The 24,287-nt window shown below is 36.3% G+C and overlaps 1 protein-coding gene across 16 annotated transcripts in view; it reads right to left on the reverse strand.

Annotated features, from left to right (window-relative positions):
* PSPC1 (paraspeckle component 1) overlaps positions 1–24,287 on the reverse strand; it is a 106,577-nt gene that overhangs the window by 29,638 nt on the left and 52,652 nt on the right. For 3 of the 16 annotated variants that reach the window (XR_010109658.1, XR_010109657.1, XM_034936383.3), the window contains exons 7-9: positions 23,594–23,614; positions 4,738–4,795; positions 866–1,035 (exon numbers count right to left, since the gene is read on the reverse strand). The exons of 7 other annotated variants lie outside the window; for them this stretch is intronic. Coding sequence is in view for 4 of the 9 variants with exons in the window: in XM_034936383.3 (XP_034792274.1) it covers positions 866–1,035; positions 4,738–4,795; positions 23,594–23,614 (249 nt within the window). In the remaining 5 variants the exon portion in view is untranslated. The remainder of the gene's footprint in view (positions 1–865; positions 1,036–4,737; positions 4,796–23,593; positions 23,615–24,287) is intronic. 6 more of the 16 variants (XR_010109660.1, XR_010109659.1, XM_003832998.5 and 3 more) reach the window with 2 other exon arrangements.

Raw genomic sequence — 24,287 nt, forward strand, 5'->3', positions numbered from 1 at the left:
CTTCACACTCTCAGATCAAGACAAAAAACTGTCTACTTTAAATTTACTAAATATAATTTAAAATTCTGTGAAAAGAATGCCACAATGGTGGTTTGGAAATACACAAAAACTTTAATGTTAATTTATAGCCAAATTCTTTGCAATAAATCATGACAGGTAATATTTTTATCAAAAATATTTACTGAAAACTGTGTTCATACATATTGGACTTTTGTCCCCATCAAATATAAGGAGTCCACACAGGAAAAGAACACTATCATAAAATGCTTGAACGTTAGAATGCTGGTAAAAGATGGAAACAAATTAAAAAGCACAGAAAAATATCTGTAATTAACATATGCATTTGCTATATACTGAGGTACCACAGCATGCCACAGACAGTAATCCTAATTCTTGGACTACTTAAAAACTATCTCAGCTGGACGCAGTGGCTCACGCCTGTAATCCCAGCACTTTGGGAGGCCGAGGCGGGCGGATCACGAGGTCAGGAGTTTGAGACCAGCCTGGCCAACATAGTGAAACCCTGTCTCTACTAAAAATACAAAAATTAGCCTGGCATGGTGGCGCACGCCTGTAGCCCCAACTACTCGGGAGGCTGAGGCAGGAGAATTGCTTGAACCTGGAAGGTGGAGGTTGCAGCAAGCCAAGATCGTGCCATGCACACCAGCCTGGGCAACAGTGCGAGACTCTGTCTCAAAAAAAAAAAAAAAACTATCTGTAACAAATCAATATATGATGTCACAAAATTTTCTTCTTCATTGGCTGCCAAAACAAATGATACCAAATTATATTAAGTGTGAAGTTATCCTTGATGCAGAAGTGTACATTACTGAATATAATCAAAATAATGTTTATGATACATTACCACTGCTCCATTATCTGGCATCATTGGAGTTCCCATATTTGCGGCTCCTTCTGGTCCCATGGCAGGACCAGGACCCATTGGTGGGCCAGGTATAGTTGCTCTGTTGTTCATATTCATACTCATCATTGGAGGAGGACCTTGGTTACCAGCAGGGGCTGGGCTAAACGCATCTATGTAAAACAATCTATACTTAGAGCTGTCCTATCTTAGTTTAGTAAACATTAAAAATTTAACAATATTTATGCAATCTATATACCAAGACCGTTATCAAAATTATTTTCGCTCCTTAAGAATGTGATATGCGTTATCTACTCTGTAATAGGGCATTACCTACACTCTAGAATTAGAATTTTCATCCCCAAGCCAAACGTACATAAAATCAAGGAGGAAACTATCAAATCATTTTAGGGCATTTGAGACTAACAGTTTGCAAGCTTTGAGACATCACCATTATTTTGTAATAGCAGGCTTTTAGACCAAATAATCCCTAACAATGGGGACTACATTTTACAGTTTAAATGAGTAACAAAGGATTAGCACTTACAAAACCACTTAATTTTTTTCAACCCATGGCTAAAAATATTAGCAGTAAATTATGCTAAGTTGTGAGAGAGGAAATCATTTCCTGCAATATATAAATAAAGATCATTATAACTAGCCTCTCATCTTAGTTTTTTTTTTTTCCTCCCTGAGTTTATGGAATACCTTGCTAAATTACATAAGGTACTCTTTTTTTAACTTTTTATTTTGAAATATGGAATCTAAACCAAAAAATTGAAATGACTTATAAGAAAACTTATTTTTAAAAGCAACCGCAACCAAATACAGATAAAATATTAATATAGCTATCTGGATCTTTCTGACAAGCTTAAATTCCATAAATGTGGACAATCTGATAATATTTCAAGTTTTTTCATTAAAAAAATCCACCTACCTCATTAATATTAATAGTGTTTGCACTGTAATACTACATATATGATGAGCTCAGATACAACACATTTTTAGGCATTTTCTTTGAAAAATTTTTTCCCTTTTAAGTGTTAGTACTTATCATTAAAAATTCATAACAAAGCCATTCTAATTTAGAGTTTTCTTCTAGTATTTCATTACATAGGTCAATTTTCTGATAATAAGAACTCAATTTCTCAAATATACATTATAATGCAGCTGAAATCTCTATATGGCTGAGTCCTTACCAGCCCCTGGCATCATACTTCTGCTCTTTGAATCCAATCCCCAGAAACCTAGCAAATTCATAGGAAGGAATTATTTCCTTCATCCCCAAATGCTCTTGCCGATAAACAGACTTTAATCAAGAATATTTCCGCTCCCTCAGTATAGCCCTAAATAGCTATTTTTAATAATTTCTACAATCTAGACATGAAGAGAATATAAGAACAGTATCTAAGAGGCGTCTTACCTCAACAATCCCCCAGAAAACAAACTAAGTTTCTTTTTCCTCTCTTTCTCTTTAATGGAATGTAATTTTACAATGGTGGGTTCGGAAGTTTTCTTTTTCCTCTCTTTCTCTTTAATAGAATGTAATTTTACAATGGTGGGTTCAGAATATAACTATACAACTATGGGTATAAAAAATCAAAAATAATATTTCCAACTAACAGCAGGTTAACTTAGAGCCTTACTTTTAGTACTCACATCTTCCACCACATAGCTATAAATAAATTTAAAGATCTAAGAAATGTTAGCATTATCTGATTACTAGAAAGGTAGCATTATAATGTAGGTTTCGCTTGGTTATACACACTAGTGATACACCAGAAAATCTGCTGCCACTTTCCATCAATGTAACTTGATGAGTTATGACAGTTTTAACTTCTCAACAACCCAACTGGATGATAATGATTAATAGCTCTACAAAACCAGTATGATGAAGTCTCACATTGAATGAAGACTGAAGAGAAAATTAGATAAACTGGGCTTTAGGAGAGTTAAGTGCTAAAATGTAAGTAAGTCCTCTGGTGAATAAAATGTCACGAAAATTTTAAGTTATCTTCAATTCCTAACTAAATAAGGACTCTAAAGGCATATTCTGATATTTCTTCTGATAAAATTGCAGAGTATCTCTGCACCATCAGAAGTGGTTTTAAGTTTTATACTATTTTAAAGTTTAGCTCCAATGTTAATGTCATTCTAATAATGATAACAGCCTTTTAAACTGCCTATAATCTACAATAACCTTATTCCTAAAATCCTTAAAATTACATGGATTATATTAAATAGCATCCCAGCATTTACTCTTAAAAAAAGACATAAATATTGGACCACTTGGACATCATTATACTCAATTATGCTTCATAATTTAGAACACTCTTGGTTCATTAATTATTTCACGTATCCACTGCAGTAATTTCATAATTAAGTTCTTTATGGGCAAGGGCCATGTTTCTTGCTTCCTGCATATATCAGAGATATTCACTAACTACTTGTTGGTAAAAAGTGACCAAGTAAACAGCAATATATGATTCTACATTATCTGATTAGTAGTATTGAAAAACTGGCAACAGAAGTTTAAGAAAAAAAAGCTGATCATGGAAAATGTTCATTCCACACATGACTTAAGTTTCATTCGATAGACTATATATGCTGAGAACACACTTGATTTTATAAATGGGTGTGCATGTTAAGTACATTGTTTGCCACGGTAGTGTAATCTTTGAAACTATGTACTTTTAAGTTATATAAAGATTTTCAGCTTCATAACAGCTTTTGTGGGACAATTTAATGTGGGACAGCTTTTGTGGGACAATTAATTTCATAAAATTTAATTCCTTACCCAACTTTTAAATGTATGACATTTCAAATTTCAAAGTTAGTAAGGCCTACGATATGCCACACTTGCTTTTCCTTCAGGTTATTTACTTGGCATTATTTCCCTTGCAACTTGGCTGTACGAGCAAATCCATACTAAAGTTGCTAATATGCTTTCTTAAAAGCTTAGTCAACTCTAAAACATGCATTGGCGACACACATGTAATTCCCTTGATGAGTTATAGACTACAAACACTGAGTGCACTTCTGTGCACAACACTGTAGGTTAAAGGAAAAAAGTTCAATATTCATTAAAGTGAAGGAAAACAGCTTCAAAGTTACACAAAAAGCTAGTTTAAGATAGAAATGTATAAAACGCTCTCTACCTAAAAACACAACTCAGAAACTATCAATTTCCAACTTGGAAACTATCAATTTCCAGTGTCCAATTAGGACAGGCGAGGTGGCTCATGCCTGGAATATCAGCACTTTGGGAAGCTGATGGGGGTAAACTGCTTGAGCCCAGGAGTTCGAGACCATCCTGGGCAACAAGGCGAAATCCTGTCTCTACTAAAAATACAAAAAATAAGCCAGGCGTGGTGGCACATGCCTGTAGTCCCAGCTACTTGGTAAGATGGAAGGACCACTTGAGCCCAGGAAGTCGAGGTTTCAGCAAGCCGAGTTTGTGCCACTGTACTCCAGCCTGGGCAACAGAGTGAGGTCCTGCCTCAAAAAAAAAAAGCCAAATAGAAGGCATAAAATTTGATTTTAAAACTGCAAAGACAGAGCTGTATTACACAATGCAATGACTAAACTACCTTCAGGCTGTATCGCAACCTGGTTTATATGTTTCTTTCATTAAGCCTATGAATGTATAACACATCTTTTAGCCTTCAAACAAAAACAAAATGAGAATTTTCTTCCCAGACATATATTTTTAATATAATTGTATTGTATTCCAGTTTAATGGATGTAAGAGATTTCACCTTTAGAAATGTTGGTTCTGTATTTTAGTTTCTTACTGATATGTAGATACCACAAACAGCATAAACAGTCCCCCCAAAAATGAAAAATTACAAAAGCCTTTTGCTTCAAATCCCTACCTCCCATGTTTATTGCTCCACGGGGACCCATATCACCCATTCTCATTTCCTGTTCTCTCTGTAAGTAAACATAGTTGTCACAGTCAACCTATCGATCTTATGACTTTACATTTCCCATCTAAAATCAAAAAGAAAAGAGTGAATTGGGACATCATTTTCCATTAAAAATTTTGAAAAGTTTCCATCATCATAAACTTAATAAGAATGCTGAAAAGAAACTTCAGTCTCCCAGGCTTAATATACTACAAATGCTTAATGCACCCAGTTTATATTGCAAGATTAGATTACTAATGAATCAGATTATATAAAATATATCACAAATTATTTTTAATGTTTTTATTCCAACAGATGAAAGACACATGCCTAGATTCCAAGCAAAGGAAAATCTAGTAATGATAACCACCAGAGCCAATTATTTTCTCCTCCCAGGTCACTGAAGTCTTAAAATAGAAATGACTGTTACCAAGTTCATGTTGAAATGTATTTGAACATATAACACAAATAGCTTTAGGGAATTATGCTAAAAATAAGGTTACAATCTTCATTGTCTAAATATTATAATTCATTCATGTATTTGTATTCATCTACTCAAGCATTATTCCATCCAGGGACTATAGATAGCCCACACAAGCAATTACTGAAAGCTCGACATAACATTGCTTTCCTTTAACTGCGCAGTAATTTTATTTGAAAACCTGAATGAAAGTATTACACAGTTAACTATAAAACAGAAATATTCAGAACATTTGAAATTTCATTACAGAAACTGCTTCCTAAAAGCTGTTAATTTACCAACAATAGTGACATAGAATTAACTTCAATGAAATCTCTAAGTGAAATTTCTCAAGATAACATAGGAAAATTGCAATTTTCACTTTGACTTGATGACCATTTCCAATCACAGAAAACCGTTAAATGTAGCAATCATGAAAAACATTCCATTATGAGACAAATGCAGCAATGTTTAAAGAAAGCATAATTACTGTACTTTTGAAAAGCAATCTTATTAAAATCTAAATGTTCATTTAAAGTTCCATTTTATAATACGAAAGACTGTTGAAAAGCACCTATAAAGCTGGAAATAAAATAAAAGCCTATGATGGAAACGTAATTGCCATTAAGCCACAAGTGGCTCCTTAAAAAAACTGCCTAACTTAAATGGAGATGTCCAAAGGTAATCTTAATGAAGCTACGGTACAATGAATGAAGCTACGGTACAACAAAAACACCATCATGAAGAGATAAAATGCTTTCTCACATTATTTAGAAGATTTAAATACCAATCTTTCTAAAAAGCTTCTTAATTTTTTTTTTTTTTTTTCCCCAGAGATCCTCGCTCTGTTGCCCTGGCTGCAGTGCAGTGGCGTCATGATAGCTCACTGCAGCCTCGAACTCCTGGGCTCAAGTGATCCTCCTGCCTCAGCTTCCCGAATAGATGGGATGACAAGCATGCACCATCATGCCTGGTGAATTTTTGAATTTTTTTTTGTAGAGATAGGGTCTCGCTATGTCAACCAGGCTGGTATCTAACTCCTGGGCTAAAGCAATCCTCCTGCCTCACGCTCGCAATGTGCTGGGATTACAAACGTGAACCACAATGCCCAGCCCTAAAAGCCATGTTTTAACTTTCCTAAAAATAAATTTCTCATCATAAAATTTGTGACCATTAATGGATACTATTGCTGATCTGCAAAAAAAGCTAGACTGAGGCGGGGTGCAGTGGCTCACGCCAGTAATCCCAACACTTTGGGAGGCTGAGGCAGGCAGATCACCTGAGGTCAGGAGTTCAAGACCAGCCTGGCAAACATGGTGAAACCTGTCTCTAGGTTGGGCGCGGTGGCTCATGCCTGTAATCCCAGCACTTTGGGAGGCCGAGATGGGCGGATCACGAGGCCAGGAGATTGAGACCATCCTGGCTAACACGGTGAAACCCTGTTTCTACTAAAAATACAAAAAAAATTAGCCAGGTGTGGTGGCAGGCGCCCGTAGTCCCAACTATTCGGGAGGCTGAGGCAGGAGAATTGCGGGAACCCAGGAGGCAGAGGTTGCAGTGAGCCGAGATCGCACCACTGTACTCCAGCCTGGGCAACAAAGAGAGACTCCGTCTCATAAAAAAAAAAGAAAAAAGAAACCCCATCTCTACTAATAATACAAAAAAATTAGCTGGGCAGTAGTGGCACATGCCTGTAATCCTGCCTCCTCAGGAGGCTGAGGTAGGAGAATCGCTTGAACCCAGGAGGCGGGGGTTGCAATGAACCAAGATTGCACTATTGCACTCCAGCCTGGGCAACGAGAGCAAAACTCTGTCTCAAAAAAAAAAAAAAGCTAGACTGTAATATAAAATTGGCTACTCATCAAGCATTATATTTAGAAAACTATTTTAAAATAAAGCTTCTGTTATCACTACTTTCAATAAACCAAACCAAACTGCCATTTCCTTATCACTACTTAGAAACTACTGATAGGTTCTTAGAACCTACTGATAAAACTTAACAATGCTTCAAAACACCCAAAATCTTCTAGCTATAAAAATAATATCTATAGTATCTAGATAAGTATCTGTAACAAGCAAATATAGTAGACATTTCGTTGTTCAGAAGCTGGTTACACACCAGCACCATCAAGTAAAATACATGGATTTCATAATCATGACCTTTGAGGAGGACAGGATTTCAATTTATATTTTTACTTTTGAATTTGTCTTCACTATGAAAGGTTAGGAATTCAATATCTAACCACTAATATAGGGTAATTGTTTACAGTCTCACTGCTTGAGATTTCAATTTTCAACTACCCCTTATATACCCTAATACCTTAACTATTGGCCTATGATTCACTGGCAGGAAAAAAGGGCATAAACAATCTCTTTTATTGTCTCTTTGTATTTTCAGCTCTATGTATCACTTTCTAGAATAACTTTCTAGAATAGTGCGAGCTTTATTATTCACAAAGTACCTTCTTTTATTATTAAATCCATTGTCATTAAGAAAATTTCACGGGAAATATATCAATGTACCAAAAATATCTATGGTTTTAAGTTAACTATTCAACACGAACATTCCCCTTCTGGTGGTATATTATAAATCGGTACAAGTTATAAAATACCTTTCTCTAAATGAGATAATCAGAATATCTTAGAATACTCCATGTTACTATAGCATATTACTGTATTAAAATACCAATTCATGAGGCACATTACAGCATTTTTCACTAAATATATATATATACTTGTATTTAGTAATGTTGACAATATCTTAAAGATGATTACTGAATACTATTTTACACAGCTTTGCTCTTAAGAAAAAAGAGTATAATTTGATGGCATCATTTTGTAACTATCTTAGAAGGGGCAAAAGAAATTTTCAGCTTCCTAGTCATGTCTTCAGGCTGTTACTTTCTAGAAAACCACCGCTACAAACTTCTAGTAAAATGCAAAAGAGGTAGAGATTATATTAGGATGATTTTGTAAAATGAAATACAGCATTCTTCACTATCACTAAATCTATCAAATATTAATAAGAATCACTTGAGGAAATTCACAACTGTGTGCCCACCCAACAAGCAATACACAAAACCCTTACTTCCCTCTATGAATGACTTTTAATAACACTTCAAATTAGAATTTAAGTTAGAACCAGTGCGTATATGTGATATTTTTACAAATTTAAATAATGCTTTATTACATTACAAAAAATTAAGAGTTGTTGTTTAAGTCAAAACAACTTATTTGTAACCAACATCTCAAAAGACTGCAGTGCGCTAAAATAAACCTATGATGAAAACTCAGTTTTACATTATTGATTCAACTCTATGAAGTAGGCCTACTGTTACCTCATTTTAGACATAATGAAACTGAGGCACAAAGCTGTTGAATAACTTAGTCAAGGTCATATGGATAGTAAGTGGCTGAGCTAGCCTATACGATTCTACTGAAATGGAGTTCACAAAATTTTTGACGTTCACGAGATACTTTCATTCTTCAAAAATTCCAACATATCTCCATGTCCCAGACAGCCAAAAAAAAAAAAAAAAAAAAAAAAAAAAAAAAAAAAGAATTCCAACAGTCGAAGCCTAACAAAAGGCAAGATTTTAACTTATCTTTGCGGTATTTATAAGATTGTATGCCTTTCCATGAAAAGAATTATACATATGTATTCCTGAAAGCTTCGAATTCAAGTGTACTTAAATTAACAGATGACCAAAAAGCGGGCAAAGTATGACTAATTCCCAGAACCACATGTCAAAAGAGCATTCCATCATTGCAGCGGTTCTTAACGTGTAGGTCATGGAGTATACTAAGAGTCCCCAAGACTCAGGAAGTGCACAGTCACAACTATTTCATGTTTTCCCAGCACTAAGGTACAGTTAGTTATAGTACTATCATCAGACTTTTCTCTGTATCAACATTCACTACATTTAATGGTGCAAAAGTAATGGCTAGGAAAAGTCCCAGCACTATAGCACAAGCCAAGAGACTTGGGCCCAATTTTTACTAGTAACCACTGCATTTGTCACATGGATAAAACTGTAGTTTAAAATTTTAAACTATGAATACCTGGAGGAAGCAGTCAAAGTTAATTTTATTAAATCTCTATCCATGGGTACATGCTTTTTTCATGTTCTTCACAATAAAACAGGATTTGTCCACAAAGTACATCTGCTGCATTCTGAAGTAGGATGGTTATTTTAAGAAAAAGCATTCATAATTGAGGTGCATGCTGAATGAAATACTTTTTTCACAGAACAAGGTTTTTATAAGAGACACTATAATTATTGGCTTGCGTATTTGGCGGATATTTTCTATGAGATCAATATGAAGACATGTAACTTCTTTTTAATTTTGTAAAATAAATACATTAGCATTTTGGATAATCTGCTTAGGCCAATGCATCAGTATTTTTCTTCTGATTGGTACATAACACTAAAACATCATGCATGGGTAAAAAATCCATTCAAAATTCAAAGCAGCCCAGCGGATTTCTTTTTTTTTTTTTTTCCTTTGTCAGTCTCACTCTGTTGCCCAGGCTGGGGTGCAATGGCGTGATCTCAACTCACGCAGCCTCTGACTCCCAGATTCAAGCAATCCTCCTGCCTCAGCCTCAAGGGTAGCTGGAACTATAGGCACATACCATCACGCCCAGATAATTTTTGTGTTTTTTGTAGAAATGGGGTTTTACCATGTTACTCGGGATGGTCTTGAACTCCTGAGCTCAAGTGATCCACCTGCCTCAACCCCCCAAAGTGCTGTGATTACAGGTGTAAGCCACCATGCCCAGCCAACCCAATTAATTTCAATGTAAGAGTACTTTTAAGTTTTACAGTAGTATCAAAAAAATCCACAATTATCTTTAAAGGTTATTAACATACTCCTCCCTTATCACTTCTCCGTATAAAGTCAGGTCTTCTTTGATGCATTTTAATTAAAAAGCTTTCTGCAATAGATGGACTGCAAAAGCAAACGTGGGAAGCCAACCATTTTTTATAGAGCAAAACAAATTTACAAAACATAAAACAACACCATTCTTCCCACTACACTAAAGGGAACATTAAAAGACATTTGCAAAAATGTACAAGAAAGCGACTCTTAACTCTGTAACGTTTTCTTTAAAACCTCGCTTTGGATTATAATATGGTAAATATTGATATAATCCTTTAGCAGGACTTTGGCGCCCTCAATAATTTTTAATAGTGATATGGAAAATTAAAGAAATATGGAAGCCAAAAAGTTTGAGAAGCACTATTTTTAAAGTCCCAGTCAGTTTTCTTTCAAGAAAATATAGAACAGGAAGCTTGCACTAAGTAAGGTAAATTAACCTAACAAATATTTTCCAAAGTGGCATGGTAAACACACCACTACTGGCACATGGCACTTTTTGTGCAGAACATGGATATTTTTCCTTTAATATTTAGTACTTGGGCTATCATGAAACAAGGTGAGCATAACCATCCAAATCCCCAAGTGCTCCAAAATCCAAAACTTTTTAAACACCAACACAATGCCCAAAGTGGAAGATTCCATACTTGACCTCATGTGATGGGTCTAAGTCAAAATGTAGGCAAAACTTTCACACACAAAATTACTTAAAATATTCTACTGAGCCAGGCATAGTGGTTCATGCCTATAATCCCAGCACTCTGGGAGGCTGAGATGCCAAGAATTGCTCGAGCCCAGGAATTCAAGACAAGCCTGTGTCACACAGTGAGACACTGTCTCTTAAAAAAATTTTTTTTTGGACAGACACATAATCCCAGCACTTTGGGAGGCTGAGGCGGATGGATCACGAGGTCAAGAGATCAAGACCATCCTAGCTAACACGGTGAAACCCCGTCTCTACTAAAAATACAAAAAAATTAGCTGGGCATGGTGGAGGGCACCTGTAGTCCCAGCTACTTGGGAAGCTGAGGCAGGAGAATGGCATGAACCCGGGAGGCGGAGCTTGCAGTGAGCCAAGATCACGCCACTGCACTCCAGCCTGGGCGATACAGCAAGACTCCGTCTCAAAAAAATAAAAAATTAAAAATTAAAAAATTAAATTCTATGAAGTTACCTTCAGGCTATGTATATAAGACATATATGAAACATAAGTGAATTTCATATTTGGATCTGGGTCCCATCCCCAAGATATCTCATTACATAATACACAAATGTTTCAAAATTCAAAAAAATCCAAATTCCAATACACTTCTAGTCCCAAACATTTTAGATAAGGGATACTCAACATGTATATTTTGTGTGTGTATGTGTGTGTGTGTATTACCAATAACCTAATTTAAAGGAATGACTTAACACAGTACTCAGGTAAAGCTAAAGTGTAGTATGACCACCTAAACTTGGGGATACACTCACTGAACTAAATAAAAACTGCTTTAACTGTGTCAGCTGGAACAACATTTAATGATCAATGACGAGAGGTATTCATCTAACACTTTATCAATATAACTCTTGTTTGAGTGAATGCAATCTTAATGGGCACAATCAATACTCTTTTTTAGGTCACAGTCAAAATTCTTTATTGATAAAGACCTCTCATGTTTATCTCAAAAAAAGCTTTAAGAATTGTCCAGGAATCACCACATGCAATTTAGGTTCTATGTCTCAAAAAACAAAAATGCTAAAATAATGTAGAACATTTAAATCCACTAAAAAATATATAATTCTAGAGAAAAATATAGTAAGTTCTGACAAGTAACAGGATTCAGCCTTTTTAATCAATTAGGAATATCTAAATATTCCTAAAAATAAATTCCCTAAAAAAACCCTATATTTAGCAATTGAAAATATTTTAGTGTGAGCAAACTATATTCTATTACCTTTTCCTTCACTAAAGAAGGTTACATAACAGAACAATAAGGTTATAACCAATTAAACTTTCATGAGAAAGATTAAATAAGAACTGTTGGCCAGGCGCGGTGGCTCACTCCTGTAACCTCAGCACTTTGGGGGGCTGAGGCAGGCAGATCACCTGAGGTCAGGGGATCGAGACCAGCCTGGCCAAGATGGTGAAACCCCGTCTCTATGAAAAGCTTGGCGACACAGCGAGACTGCATCTCAAAAAAAACAAAAAAGAAAATCGTTAGGAGCCAGAAATATTAGATAACAAATTGTAGACACAAAGAATGAAGCAAAAATCACTTACATGAAATATTCATGGGTATTTTTAAAAACCTCAAGATATTAGGCCTCTTTGCCAGTATTAACTCATGAAAAAAGTATTAAGATACTGAACAATATACATCAGCAAATGAATCTTTTCTAATAAAAGTAAACTGGGCCAGACATGGTGGCTCACACTTGTAATCCCAGCACTATGGGAGGCTGAGGCAGGCAGATCACTTGAGGTCAGGAGTTAGGGACCAGCCTGGCCAACATGGTGAAACCCCGTAAATACTAAAAATACAAAAGAAATTAAGGCCGAGCACGGTGGCTCAAGCCTGTAATCCAAGCAGTTTGGGAGGCCGAAGCGGGCAGATCACCTGAGGTCAGGAGTTTGAGACCAGCCTGGTCAACATGGTGAAACCCATCTTTATTAAAAACACAAAAAATCAGCCAGGTGTGGTGGTAGGCGCCTGTAGTCCCAGCTACTCGAGAGGATGAGGAAGGAAAATCGCTTGAAACCAGAAGGTGGAGGCTGCAATGAGCCATGATAACACCACTGTTCTCCAGCCTGGGCAACAGAGACAGACTCTGTCTCAAAAAAAAAAAAAAAAAAAAGCTAGCCAGGCATGGTGGTGCACCCCTGTATCCCAGCTACTCAGAAGGCTGAGGCAGGAGAATCACTTGATCAGGAGACGGAGTTTGCAGTGAGCTGAGATCGTGCCACTGCACTCCAGCGTGGGCGACAGAGGGAGACTCCACTTAAAAAAAAAAAAAAAAAAGTAAATAAGGGTCAGGCATGGTGTCCAGTGCCTGTAATCTCAGGGTTTTGGGGGACCAACGCAGGAGGATCCCTTGAGGTTAGGAATTAGAGGTATGGTGACCTATGATTGCGTCACTGCACTCCAGCCTGGGTGACAGAATGAGACCTCACTCCAAAAAAATTTTTAAACGTTTTAAAATGAAAAGGAAAAAAATATACGTTTCTATTGATACAACTCAATAGCATGTAAACTTTCCAACCTAATCAATAGTGAATGCTTGGAAAACTTAACATTTGAAATTCAGGCAATTAAAAACAACAATTTCTAATATATGTGTTATTCGCTGCTAGTTAGTGAGGGGTACTTTAAAAAATATAAGACAATCTATATATATATAACCAAGTTTTCTCCCCTCAATACATGCATTCCTAAATATCTTCACCCATGAATATCTGGGAAAATATTCTTCAGATATATGATTGTTAAAATGAAACTTTACTTCGTATGCCATTGATAGAATTGCAAATTGCATTGACGGAACTGCAAATTAAAATGAGATAGCACTACAAAACCTACTAGAATGGTGACGATCCGAAACACTGACAAAAACAAATGCTGGCCAAGATGCGATGCAACAAGAACTTCAACGTATTGCTGAAGGGAATACAAACAGGTGTAACCATTTTGCAAGACAGTCTGGCAGTTTCTGATAAAATTAAACATACTCTTACCATCTGATACAGCAATATCACTCTTTGCATTTTACCCAAAGGAGGTGCAAACTTATGTCTACACAAAAACCTACACATGAATGTTTATAGCAGCTTGATTCATAATTGCTAAAACCTGGAAGCAACTAAGATGTCCTTTAGTATATGAATGGGTAAACTGTGGTACAACCAAAATATTATTCAGTGCTAAAAAGAAATGAGCTATCAACCCATGAAAAGACATAGAGGAAATTTAAATGCATATTGCCAGGTGACTAGAAGCCAATCTGAAGAGGCTGTATACTGTATGATTCCAACTATATGACATTCTGGAAAAAACTAAACTATGGAGACGATAGAAGGATCAGTGGTTGCCAAGGGTTAGGTGGAAGGGATAAAGAAGCAGAGCACAGAAGATTTTTAAGGAGGTGAAAATACTCTGTATGATACTATAATCATAGGTTCATGTCATAGATTTGTCAAAACCTTCAGAATGTACACCCAGAGCAAATCTAAAGGTAAACTATAGACTTCGGTTGATAAGCACGTGTCAATGTAGCTTCAGCAATTGTTGTAAGTGTATCATTCTGGTAAAACATTTTGATAGCAGGAGAAGCTGTAGGCATGTGGCACGGGGTAGACGGGAAATCTCTGTACCTTCCACATAATCTTGCTGTGGACCTAAAGCTCTTTTGAAAAAGGCTACTAAAATATTGAAACTTTAAAATGAATCCTTTTGAATAATCAATTACATTAAAAATAATAATAATAAATCAAGATGAGTCTCACTATGTTGCCCAGGCTGGACTTATACTCACTGGGCTCAACGGATCCTCCTGCCTCAGGCTCCCTAGTAGCTGGAACTACAGTCATGCCACCACACCCAGCTAATTACATCTTAATTTATACTGCAAGGTTTAGTCACGAAACAAAAAGTAGTTGTTACTTGTTAAATACTAAATCAGAAACGGAGGCAACGACAAATAGAAGTAGAGAAACTTACTGTGTTCATTAACTTGAAATGTGCCTCTTAAACCAAATACATTCAACAATGTATTTTGAAAGCCTCGGTCAGGTAATTGAGTGAATAGATTGCTCTGATACTACTGTCAAATTCAACTCAATGTGTAGCAAAATTAATGGCTGTTTTTTAATACATAGGGTGGCTTTCTAACCGAAGATCAATTAAATGTAAACACAATCTAGCACACATCAAGGGACAGAAGGAAATAAGTATTTTACATAAATTAATTGTTAAAGAAGCTTCTATTTGGCTGAGATTTTAAGAGACGGGCCTCTCACTATGTTGCCCAAGCGGGCCTTGAATTCCTGAGCTCAATTGATCCTCCCACCACAGCCTCCCAAGTAGCTGGGACTACAAGGCACACAACACTGCTCCTAAGAATTTTATTTGTAATGCATACACCTGAGAGCATTTTCAAGATTACCAGTTTCAATTGTCAGGTGTAAACTCACTCTGAAGAGGTGCTTTTAAAACCTAAAATTGATTAATAGTATTTAATTATTCTTCAAATTTAGTTATTTTACCCAGAACTCCTAAAAAAAACAATGAGCAAGGATATCAGCTGTAAGACAAACAATACTAGCAATAAAATCTTACCAAAGCTCACATAATACTGGTGACTGGTTTGCACTTCTTGATCCAAAACCTCTTTCTTATCCAGTGCATTTCCTTACCAAAGTAAAACCATCATAACTGGCCAGGTCAAGGTATGAAAGGTGAAAGAAAAGAACAAATATAAACTGCACAAGCAGCAGTTCCAAACTGGTCCCGTCAACAGAAAAAAGCAGAAAACAGGAAAACAAGGCATAGATGGCCAACGTATGAGTTAAGTACACATTTTATACAGGAGAGTATCCATTTCTGTTTGTGATAGTCGGCATTAGATAAATCATCTTAATAATTTACCAGAGGCCTTGAAATTGTGATGTTAGTACATATTTTCTTCTAAGTAACTAACTCAAAGCTACAGGTTTAAATACATAGTCATTTTTTACACATTTAAGAGGTACCAAAATAAAAATCAAAGTTATTTAAAATTTGCCATTATAAAACAAACTACTGTAACAATCACATCAATTGGTTAAAATCATATATAGAAAAAACAAGAATAAATCAAATGAAGAAGTTATCTTAAGAAAACTATGGTAAAACAACCAGAAAAGCCACGGTTTGACACATAGTGCACAATATAGTATAAGATACCATTAAGAAAAGAAACAAACTTACCCATAAACTTTCAGTTACTTTGAATTGTAAAAGTCTTTGAAAGTTTGTAATTATAATAATTATCAATCAACTCAAATAAGTAAAAGCCTTTGAAAGTTTATAATTATAATAATTACCAATCTAACTCATAACTGCATCTCATCAGATGCTTACAAACCAGAGTTCCTACAGCCTACATCTCACTAGTTGTTACTTAATACTGAACATAAATAGACATTATAATTTTTTAGTTTTAGTACAAAATTCTAACATTTTAGATGATACTACAGAGATACTATCCTCAATATGAAGTATAGAAGATCTTAGATACTGACTAGCCTAAAATATAATTTACCGTCACTATGTAGAACAAGCACTGTAAGGTGGCTCCAAATACATTAAACAAGTCACAAAGCAGAATTAACAAGTTAAATTTTTATGCCTTCTGAGGATCTTCTGTTACTATTTCAAACTAATAATTAAAATTATTATTAGTTATATTATACACTAGACAATGCACAAGATATGTTTACATTAGTTAACCATGTCTATTTGCCGGTCTTGACTCTCCTCTTCTCCGATTGCTCAAAAAAGAGTTAACATTAGCTAAAAAATCTTACCATTCTGAACCAAAAATTATTAGAACTTACCATTTCAAATGAAAAGACATGAGGTATACCTACAACACAGCAGGAATAATAAACAAATCACATCATTTTATAAACACAGACATATACACACACAAAAGTACCAAGACTATTTAATGACACTCTCAGTAGAGAACTTCATTTTCTAAATTCTCAGAACGTTTGAGCTGTTTCTTTTAACATTACTCTGTATAAGTACTCAGCACCTAAAATCCTCTAACATCCTCTGTATCCTCCACAGTGCTCAGCACTATGTTTTGAATACAGGAAACAGTGAACAAATTTTTCTTCCAAAATGGAAACCTCCCAGACGACCTGTAAGTCTAATACTCTGAAGTAAAAAGTTAGGTGTGTTGAAAACCAAGCAAAAAAAAATTGTTTCTTTGGCTGCTTTTAAAAATACTCTTCATTACTTAATCACGTATGAAGTCTATAAAAATGTATGAGCAGTTATACCTCAATGCCACCTATGTTTTCCAAAGTGCCAAATGTGTAATATCTGAGGCATTAATATTCAATAAATGCCAAGGTCTAGTGATCCATACAGACTGAAAACCATAACTGAGCTGCATTGGCATTTGAAAAACAAGACCTCAAACAGCTACTTAATTCTCTCAGTTTACATCTAAGTAACTATAATATGACAAACATAAAATTCATGACCTCGAAAAATTCAGAGAACACAATTAGCAGACAACAAAGTCAGAAAAAACTTAGAATACAACTTGGTAAATATAAAGAATTAACTATATTGAACATAAAAAGGACCAGGTGCAGTGGCTCACACCTGTAATCCCAGCACTTTGGGAGGCAGAGGCAGGAGGATTGCTTTAGCCCAGGAGTTTGAGATCAACCTAGGGAACACAGTGAGACTCCATCTCTACAAAAAAAAATGTTTTTAATTAGGAGGGGCTGGTGTCACACACCTGCAGTCCCAACTACATGGGAGGCTGAGGCAGGAGGATCACTTAAGCTGAGGAGTTCAAGGTCACAGGGCGCTATGATCGTGCCACTGAACTCCAGTCTGGGTGACACAGTGAGAGCCTGTCTTAAAAAAATTTTCGGCCAGGTGCAGTGGCTCACGCCTGTAATCCCAACACTTTGGGAGGCTGAGGTAGGTGGATCACCTGAGGACAGGGGTTCGAGACCAGCCTGGCCAACATGGTGAAATCCCGTCTCTACTAAAAATACAAAAATTAGCTGGGCATGGTGGCGGGTGCCTGTCATCCCAGCTACTCGGGAGGCTGAAGCAGAAGAATCACTTGAACCTGGGAGGCGGAGGTTGCAATGAGCTGAGATCGCGCCACTGTACTCCAGAGCCTGGATGACAAGAGCAAAACACCGCCTCAAGAAAACAAAAACAAAAACAAAAAAATTTTCTGGCCAGGCACAGTGACTCATGCTTGTAATCCCAGCACTTTGGGAGGCCAAGGCAGGTGGATCACTTGAGGTAAAGAGTTCAAGAGCAGCCTGGCCAACATGGTGAAACCCCGTCTCTACTAAAAAATACAAAAATTAGCCGGATGTAGTGGTGAGCACCTGTAATCTCAGCTACTTGGAAGGCTGAGGCACAAGAATCACTTGAACCCAGGAGGCAGAGGTTGCAGTGAGTCAAGATCACGCCACTGCACTCCAGCCTGGGCAACAGAGCAAGACTCCCTCCTTAAAAACAATTTTTTATTTTAAATTATTTTAATGAAAAAGATGACAGCTGGGGTGAGGAATCAGAAGAAATACATGACCTGAGTCTGAACAGATATTCTCCAAAAGGAAAAAAGAAAACATGATAATTTTTCTGGATTATGAACCTCTCTGAAACTCTAACAGAAGGTAAGATCAAAAAAATGTTAATCAATACAATTAAGTGTCCTCTGATGAAGTGTGTACACAGTATGAGATTCAGTCATCATTTCCAAGTAGTCATTCAAAAAAGATTTACAAATATGAATGATAAAACACAGAAAACCATTACTAATAATCATAGCATATGATTAGGCTAACTATACCTCCTGGTTCACCTAAGAAAGCCCATTTTATGCCTATTGTAGGAAGTATTTTAATAGTATCCATGTTCATTTGTCCCAGTTTGTATGAAAAATTCTACGGTTTCCCACACATCATTAGATATTATTAAAACTATTAAATAATCTTTGGAGGAGTGATCAAATAACTCAACACCTGGTTAAAACTGACACATACCTTCAACCAATTATCCCAAATCAGCAAAATCCTACAAATCAATTCTAAGAATATGTGTAAACATTACAAACTTATATATATGTTTGTTTTTATTTGATCACAAAAGTCTAAGTTAAGTTACAATTATGTACCATGCCAAATATTGAGAAAAATCCTTGGCTTGTAATAAATTATTTTAATGAATAAGTAAAAACACTAACAACCGAAACTAGTCACAACTAGAACATTACATATGAGACCATTGCAATGTCTGTTATTATCCATTTTGATTTTCACCAACATGTCCAAACCACTGGGACTAGGCCATCATTATACCATAAATAAGCCTACCAGTCCAGCAGGTCACTCTTAAATCTGACATCAAATCCTTCAGCAAATAATTCTTTAGTTACTTCCATAACTTAATGAAGAGGCCATAAAAATCCCTTGTAAAATGTGTCTTTTGTTTGAATGCTTCAGGAGTTTAGACTTCAAAAAACAAATCTTCTTAAGCAACATAAATTCCTCATTAGACCTTTAAAAACTGTAGAAAAAGAGGGACAGCCATGTGGAAACCACAAAACTGTAACTTCTGCTCTGGAATCTTCACAAACCATTTCAGAAAATAAATTTGTATCTATTCATTAGTAAATAAAAACAGGATCACTCTTCTCTGACAGCATAAATTAATGGAATTTTTTTTTTTTTACCAGATAGAGTTTCTGTTTTTCAGTTTTACACGTGCCACATCAGGGAAAGTTAGGTTACGATTAAAGCAAGAGATGATAGATGAACAAACAAAGAAACAACAACAAAAAGCCCATGCAAGAGGCAGGAAAAGAGGCTGACTGGTTAAAGAACAGGCCAGATTGGACAATACTGATCAAGAGGGGTTCACATTTGAAAGAACAGCGCTTTATTCCTCTACTGACTAGAACTAAAGGGATTTTGGCCGGGTACGGTGGCTCACACCTGTAATCCCAACACTCTGGGAGGCCGAGGTGGGCGGGTCACGAGGTCAGGAGTTCGAGACCAGCCTGACCAACATGGTGAAACCCCATCTCTACCAAAAATACAAAAACTTTGCCGAGCGTGGGCCGGGCGTGGTGGCTCATACATGTAATCCCACCACTTTGGGAGGCTGAGCGGGTGGATCACCTGAGGTCAAGAGATCGAGACCATCCTGGCCAACATGGTGAAACCACATCTCTACTAAAAATACAAAAATTACCCAGGCGTGGTGGCTCACGCCTGTAGTCCCAGCTATTTGGGAGGCTGAGGCAGGAGAATCACTTGAACCTGGGAGGCGGGGGTTGGAGTGGGCCGAAATCATGTCACTGCACTCCAGCCTGGTGAGACAGCAAGACTCCGTCTCAAAAATAAAAATAAAAAATTAGCCAATCGTGGTGGCGCGTGCCTGTAATCCCAGATACTCGGAAGGCTGAGGCAGGAGAAACACTTGCACCTGGGAGGCAGAGGTTGCAGTGAGCCAAGATCGCGCCACTGAACTCCAGCCTAAGCGACAGAGCAAGACTCCATCTCAAAAACGAAAAAAAGATTTTAAAATTCCAGGTGTCAGCTGCAATGCAGTGACTCTTTACCATTTCTTCCCATTAACTTTTGCTCTGGTTTATAACCATGACTACCAATGAACCTTCTGGATACTAATTTGGATTCCTCAGGAATCCTTGGATCTGGAATATGAGGTACTGTGCTCGGTGAGCCTTCTAAAAACACTGGAAAAGAATATATAAATGAATAGATTTGCATTATTCTTCACAAGCTCTACGAGTTTGGTAATATGAGCCACTTTTTATAGATTCCCTTCAACTCTCGGATTCAGAGGTCAGCAAACATTTCAGGTAAAGGGTCAGGTGTAAATATTTTTTAGGCTTGGCAGGCCATGTAGTCTCAATACAGTCTCACATAGTTGTGTCACAACTACTCAAATCAGTTTTTGTAGCGCAAAATAAACAAAACAAAACAAAACAAACAAAAAAAAGTGTTACAAAAATAGGCAGCATGTGAACTGAGCCTGGTCTATTCTAGTCTGTCAACCCCTCGACTGGATGAGACAATTAAAATTATTAGAACTATGCACGCAAAATTAATGCATAGTTTGAGATAATATGTCCTGCACATATAGTCTGAAAGCCCAAATCAAGGTTGCCACACCCAAATTCTGCAGGGTACTATTCACGTAGAATGTCATACTGTTTGAACCGTGTTCTAAAGATGGATATATAACCATATGCAGTGGTAGGCAACTGTAGTCCCACTATTCAGGAGACTGAGACAGGAGGATAGCTTCAGGAGGTCAAGACCAGCCTGGGTAACACAGGGAGACCCAATCAAAAGAAAGAAAAAAATGAAGAAAGATGGGTACAGCAGCATGCCTACTCTCCTAGCTACTTGGGAGGCTGAGGCAGGAAGATTCACTTAAGCCCAGGAGTTTGAGGCTGTAGTGTGCTATAATCACACTTGTCAATAGCCACTGCACTCCAGCCTGAGCAACACAGCAAGATACCATCAATAAATAAATAAATAAATTGCATCCTATATAAATCTTACACCATGTTGAACCACATCAAGCATGCCTTCCACTAACACTCCCAGGACCCATGAAAAATTCAACTATTTTCATTTCAGTATGTCTCATTTCAATACAAGGCCAGTAGTTTTGAATCTTCGCTGCCAAAAAGAAATAAGCAAGGTGTAGAGTTTTCTTTAACACGTATATCTCCTGGTACCAACCTAGACACACTGAATCAAAATACTTGGAGGACTGAATCTCAGGCATTTTTCCTTAAGTTCCACAAATATATTGCAAGGTTGAAAACTACTGGATTTAGCAAAAAAATGTGATCAAAGATCAATGTATTACAATCTACCTGGATCACAAAACAAATCAATTATTAGTAGTATGATCTAAGAACCCACATTTTTTTAAAGCTCCTTGAGTGTTTATTACATACATTGGAAAAACACTGTTCTGCTGGGCACAGTGGCATGTGCTTGTTGTCTCAGCCACTCAGGAGGATGAGGAAAGAGGACTGCTTGAGCCCAGCCTGGGCAACGTATCAAGACCCCATCTCTAAAAGAAAAAAAATGTTTTACATTGTCCTTGGAAGAAGCACTACACTGCTAGCCTCTGCCAACATTCCCTTAATCATTCTGGCCTCACAGTCCCTCGGGTGCTACAATGGAATGCCTCTGACAAGCAAAGAAATACAACTGAGTCAAACTGTTGCCTTAGCATACAACATACCTTTATTCTCAAGTTTATTATGTGTGTTGAATAAACTGTGTTGAAACACCTAGGGCTATTCCCAACTACTCAAATGGGACTAATAAGCTTTAATAGTAAGTCAGGTATATACTTAGTTCAATGCAGGAAACCTGAAAAGGGTATGAAGAATTATTCTTTTCTTTATTGAAAAGGCAAACATTAATATGTGCCATACAAGAAAAAGAAACTTCTCAGCTGGGTGTGGTGGCTCATGCCTGTAATCCCAGCATTTTGGGAAGCCAAGGCGGGCAGATCACCTGAGGTCAGGAGTTCGAGACTAGCCTGGCCAACATGGTGAAACCCCATCTCTACCAAAAATACAAAAATTAGCTGGGCATGGTGGCAGGCACCTGTAATCCCAGCTACTCGGGAGGCTAAGGCAGGAGAGTCGCTTGAACCCAGGAGGCAGAGGTTGCAGTGAGCTGAGATCATCCCATTGCACTCCAGCCTGAACAACAAGAGTGAAACTGTCTCAATAAATTAAAAAAAAAAAAAGAAACTTCTCAAATTTTAAAACCAAGTAACATACAATTTAAACATCACCCCAATTTTCCTAACCCAAATATTTCATAACTACATGATACAATAACTAAAGCTAAAATAAGATGGACGTTTGGATATTTTTATGACATTAACATTTTCCAAAGAAGCAATGTTTACTCCAAGAAACTGCATCAACCAAATGCTAGAACTAAAATCTGTCATTTAGTCCAATGCAGATTTTTCCCATAAAGACTGGTAAGTACTGAAGTGTTTAAACTACTTAATCTACAGTTGGTGGAGTAACCTAATATGAAAACAATCACAAGACAATTATAAAAAACAATCTCATAAAATTCTCATTGCTTCCAGAATAATAGCTTTTAATGTGTCCAAAAATTGTGATAAGTAGAAAATTTCCACTTAGTAAATACTGCCTGGAAAAAAAATTGAATACACTCTATATTATGGTAAAGACAAACCTAAATGCAATTAAGACATATTATTAAAATGTATACATTCTTAAGGCAGTTGAATGTTATCCTAAATGAGTAAAAAATGTTGTTTAATTTATAGTTACAACAGCAATTATCAAAAAGTTTGTCTTCTAAGGAAAAATCAAGTATTAAATAAAACTGACAACTGATATTGATCAAGTACTGGCTTACATCCTTGAAACTCTTAAAAATATATTCCCATGTGTCATAAAATTATGATCAAGTTGAAGGCTGACAAACAAAAAGATGACCAGATATGACAAGTGTTTTCACTCTTTCTTTGTTACATGAAATTATTATTTAAAATGTGAAATATGTAAATCAATATTTATTTTATACTTAAAAGTCCCATAACTCTTAGTTGTGTTGGAATATTTCTATTAGGAAGACAAGAAGAGAGAGGTGGCATCTTAAAATTAACAAAGAAAATCAACTTTACTCATTACTTGGACAAGTTGAACACTTACCATTTGATTCCTCCCTTTAAACTGAACAGTGAAATAAAGAGAAAGCACATAAGAGGGCCTAATTTCAAAGCTTAAACACACACACACACACACACACACACACGCACACAGCATTAAAATTGTTTAACAATTTTCTCCAAAGACAGTTTTCAAAGTAAATGAAGAACAACTGCCAGAATGGCCTCAATGCATTCTTAATACAATGCTTTCCTATTAATATATTCCCATTAACACAAAATATTTGAGATAGGTAGAGCTTTCATTCATATTGCTTTTAGTGCTTAAGTTTGCAGTAGTAAGAGGCACTGTGAAGCTTGGAACCAAATAAAACTGACACCAAAATAATGAAAAACTTGTGTAGATTCATATCACTTCTAATCACAAATAAACTTACAGAACATTAGTCAGTGTTACACAATTATCATACCTCATTTACATACTATTTGAAATACGGATACCCCAAAAAGTTAAGAGCATAGTAACTTTGTGGTCTATCTACCATAAATACTAATTTTAAAATTTTTAAAAAAACATAAATATTCCAGCCCAGGTTTCCACAGACACTATAAAAAGGTCAGAAAAAAATATTTTAAGTTATTGCGAGTCACAAATCATTTCTAATATTCTTCTTTCTTTTGCAATAACCCTTTAAAAACAGAAGCACCATCAGTATCTCTGTGGTGGAGTAATAAAA

Source organism: Pan paniscus, chromosome 14 (genome assembly GCF_029289425.2).
Source record: "Pan paniscus chromosome 14, NHGRI_mPanPan1-v2.0_pri, whole genome shotgun sequence".
Classification (NCBI taxonomy): domain Eukaryota; kingdom Metazoa; phylum Chordata; class Mammalia; order Primates; family Hominidae; genus Pan; species Pan paniscus.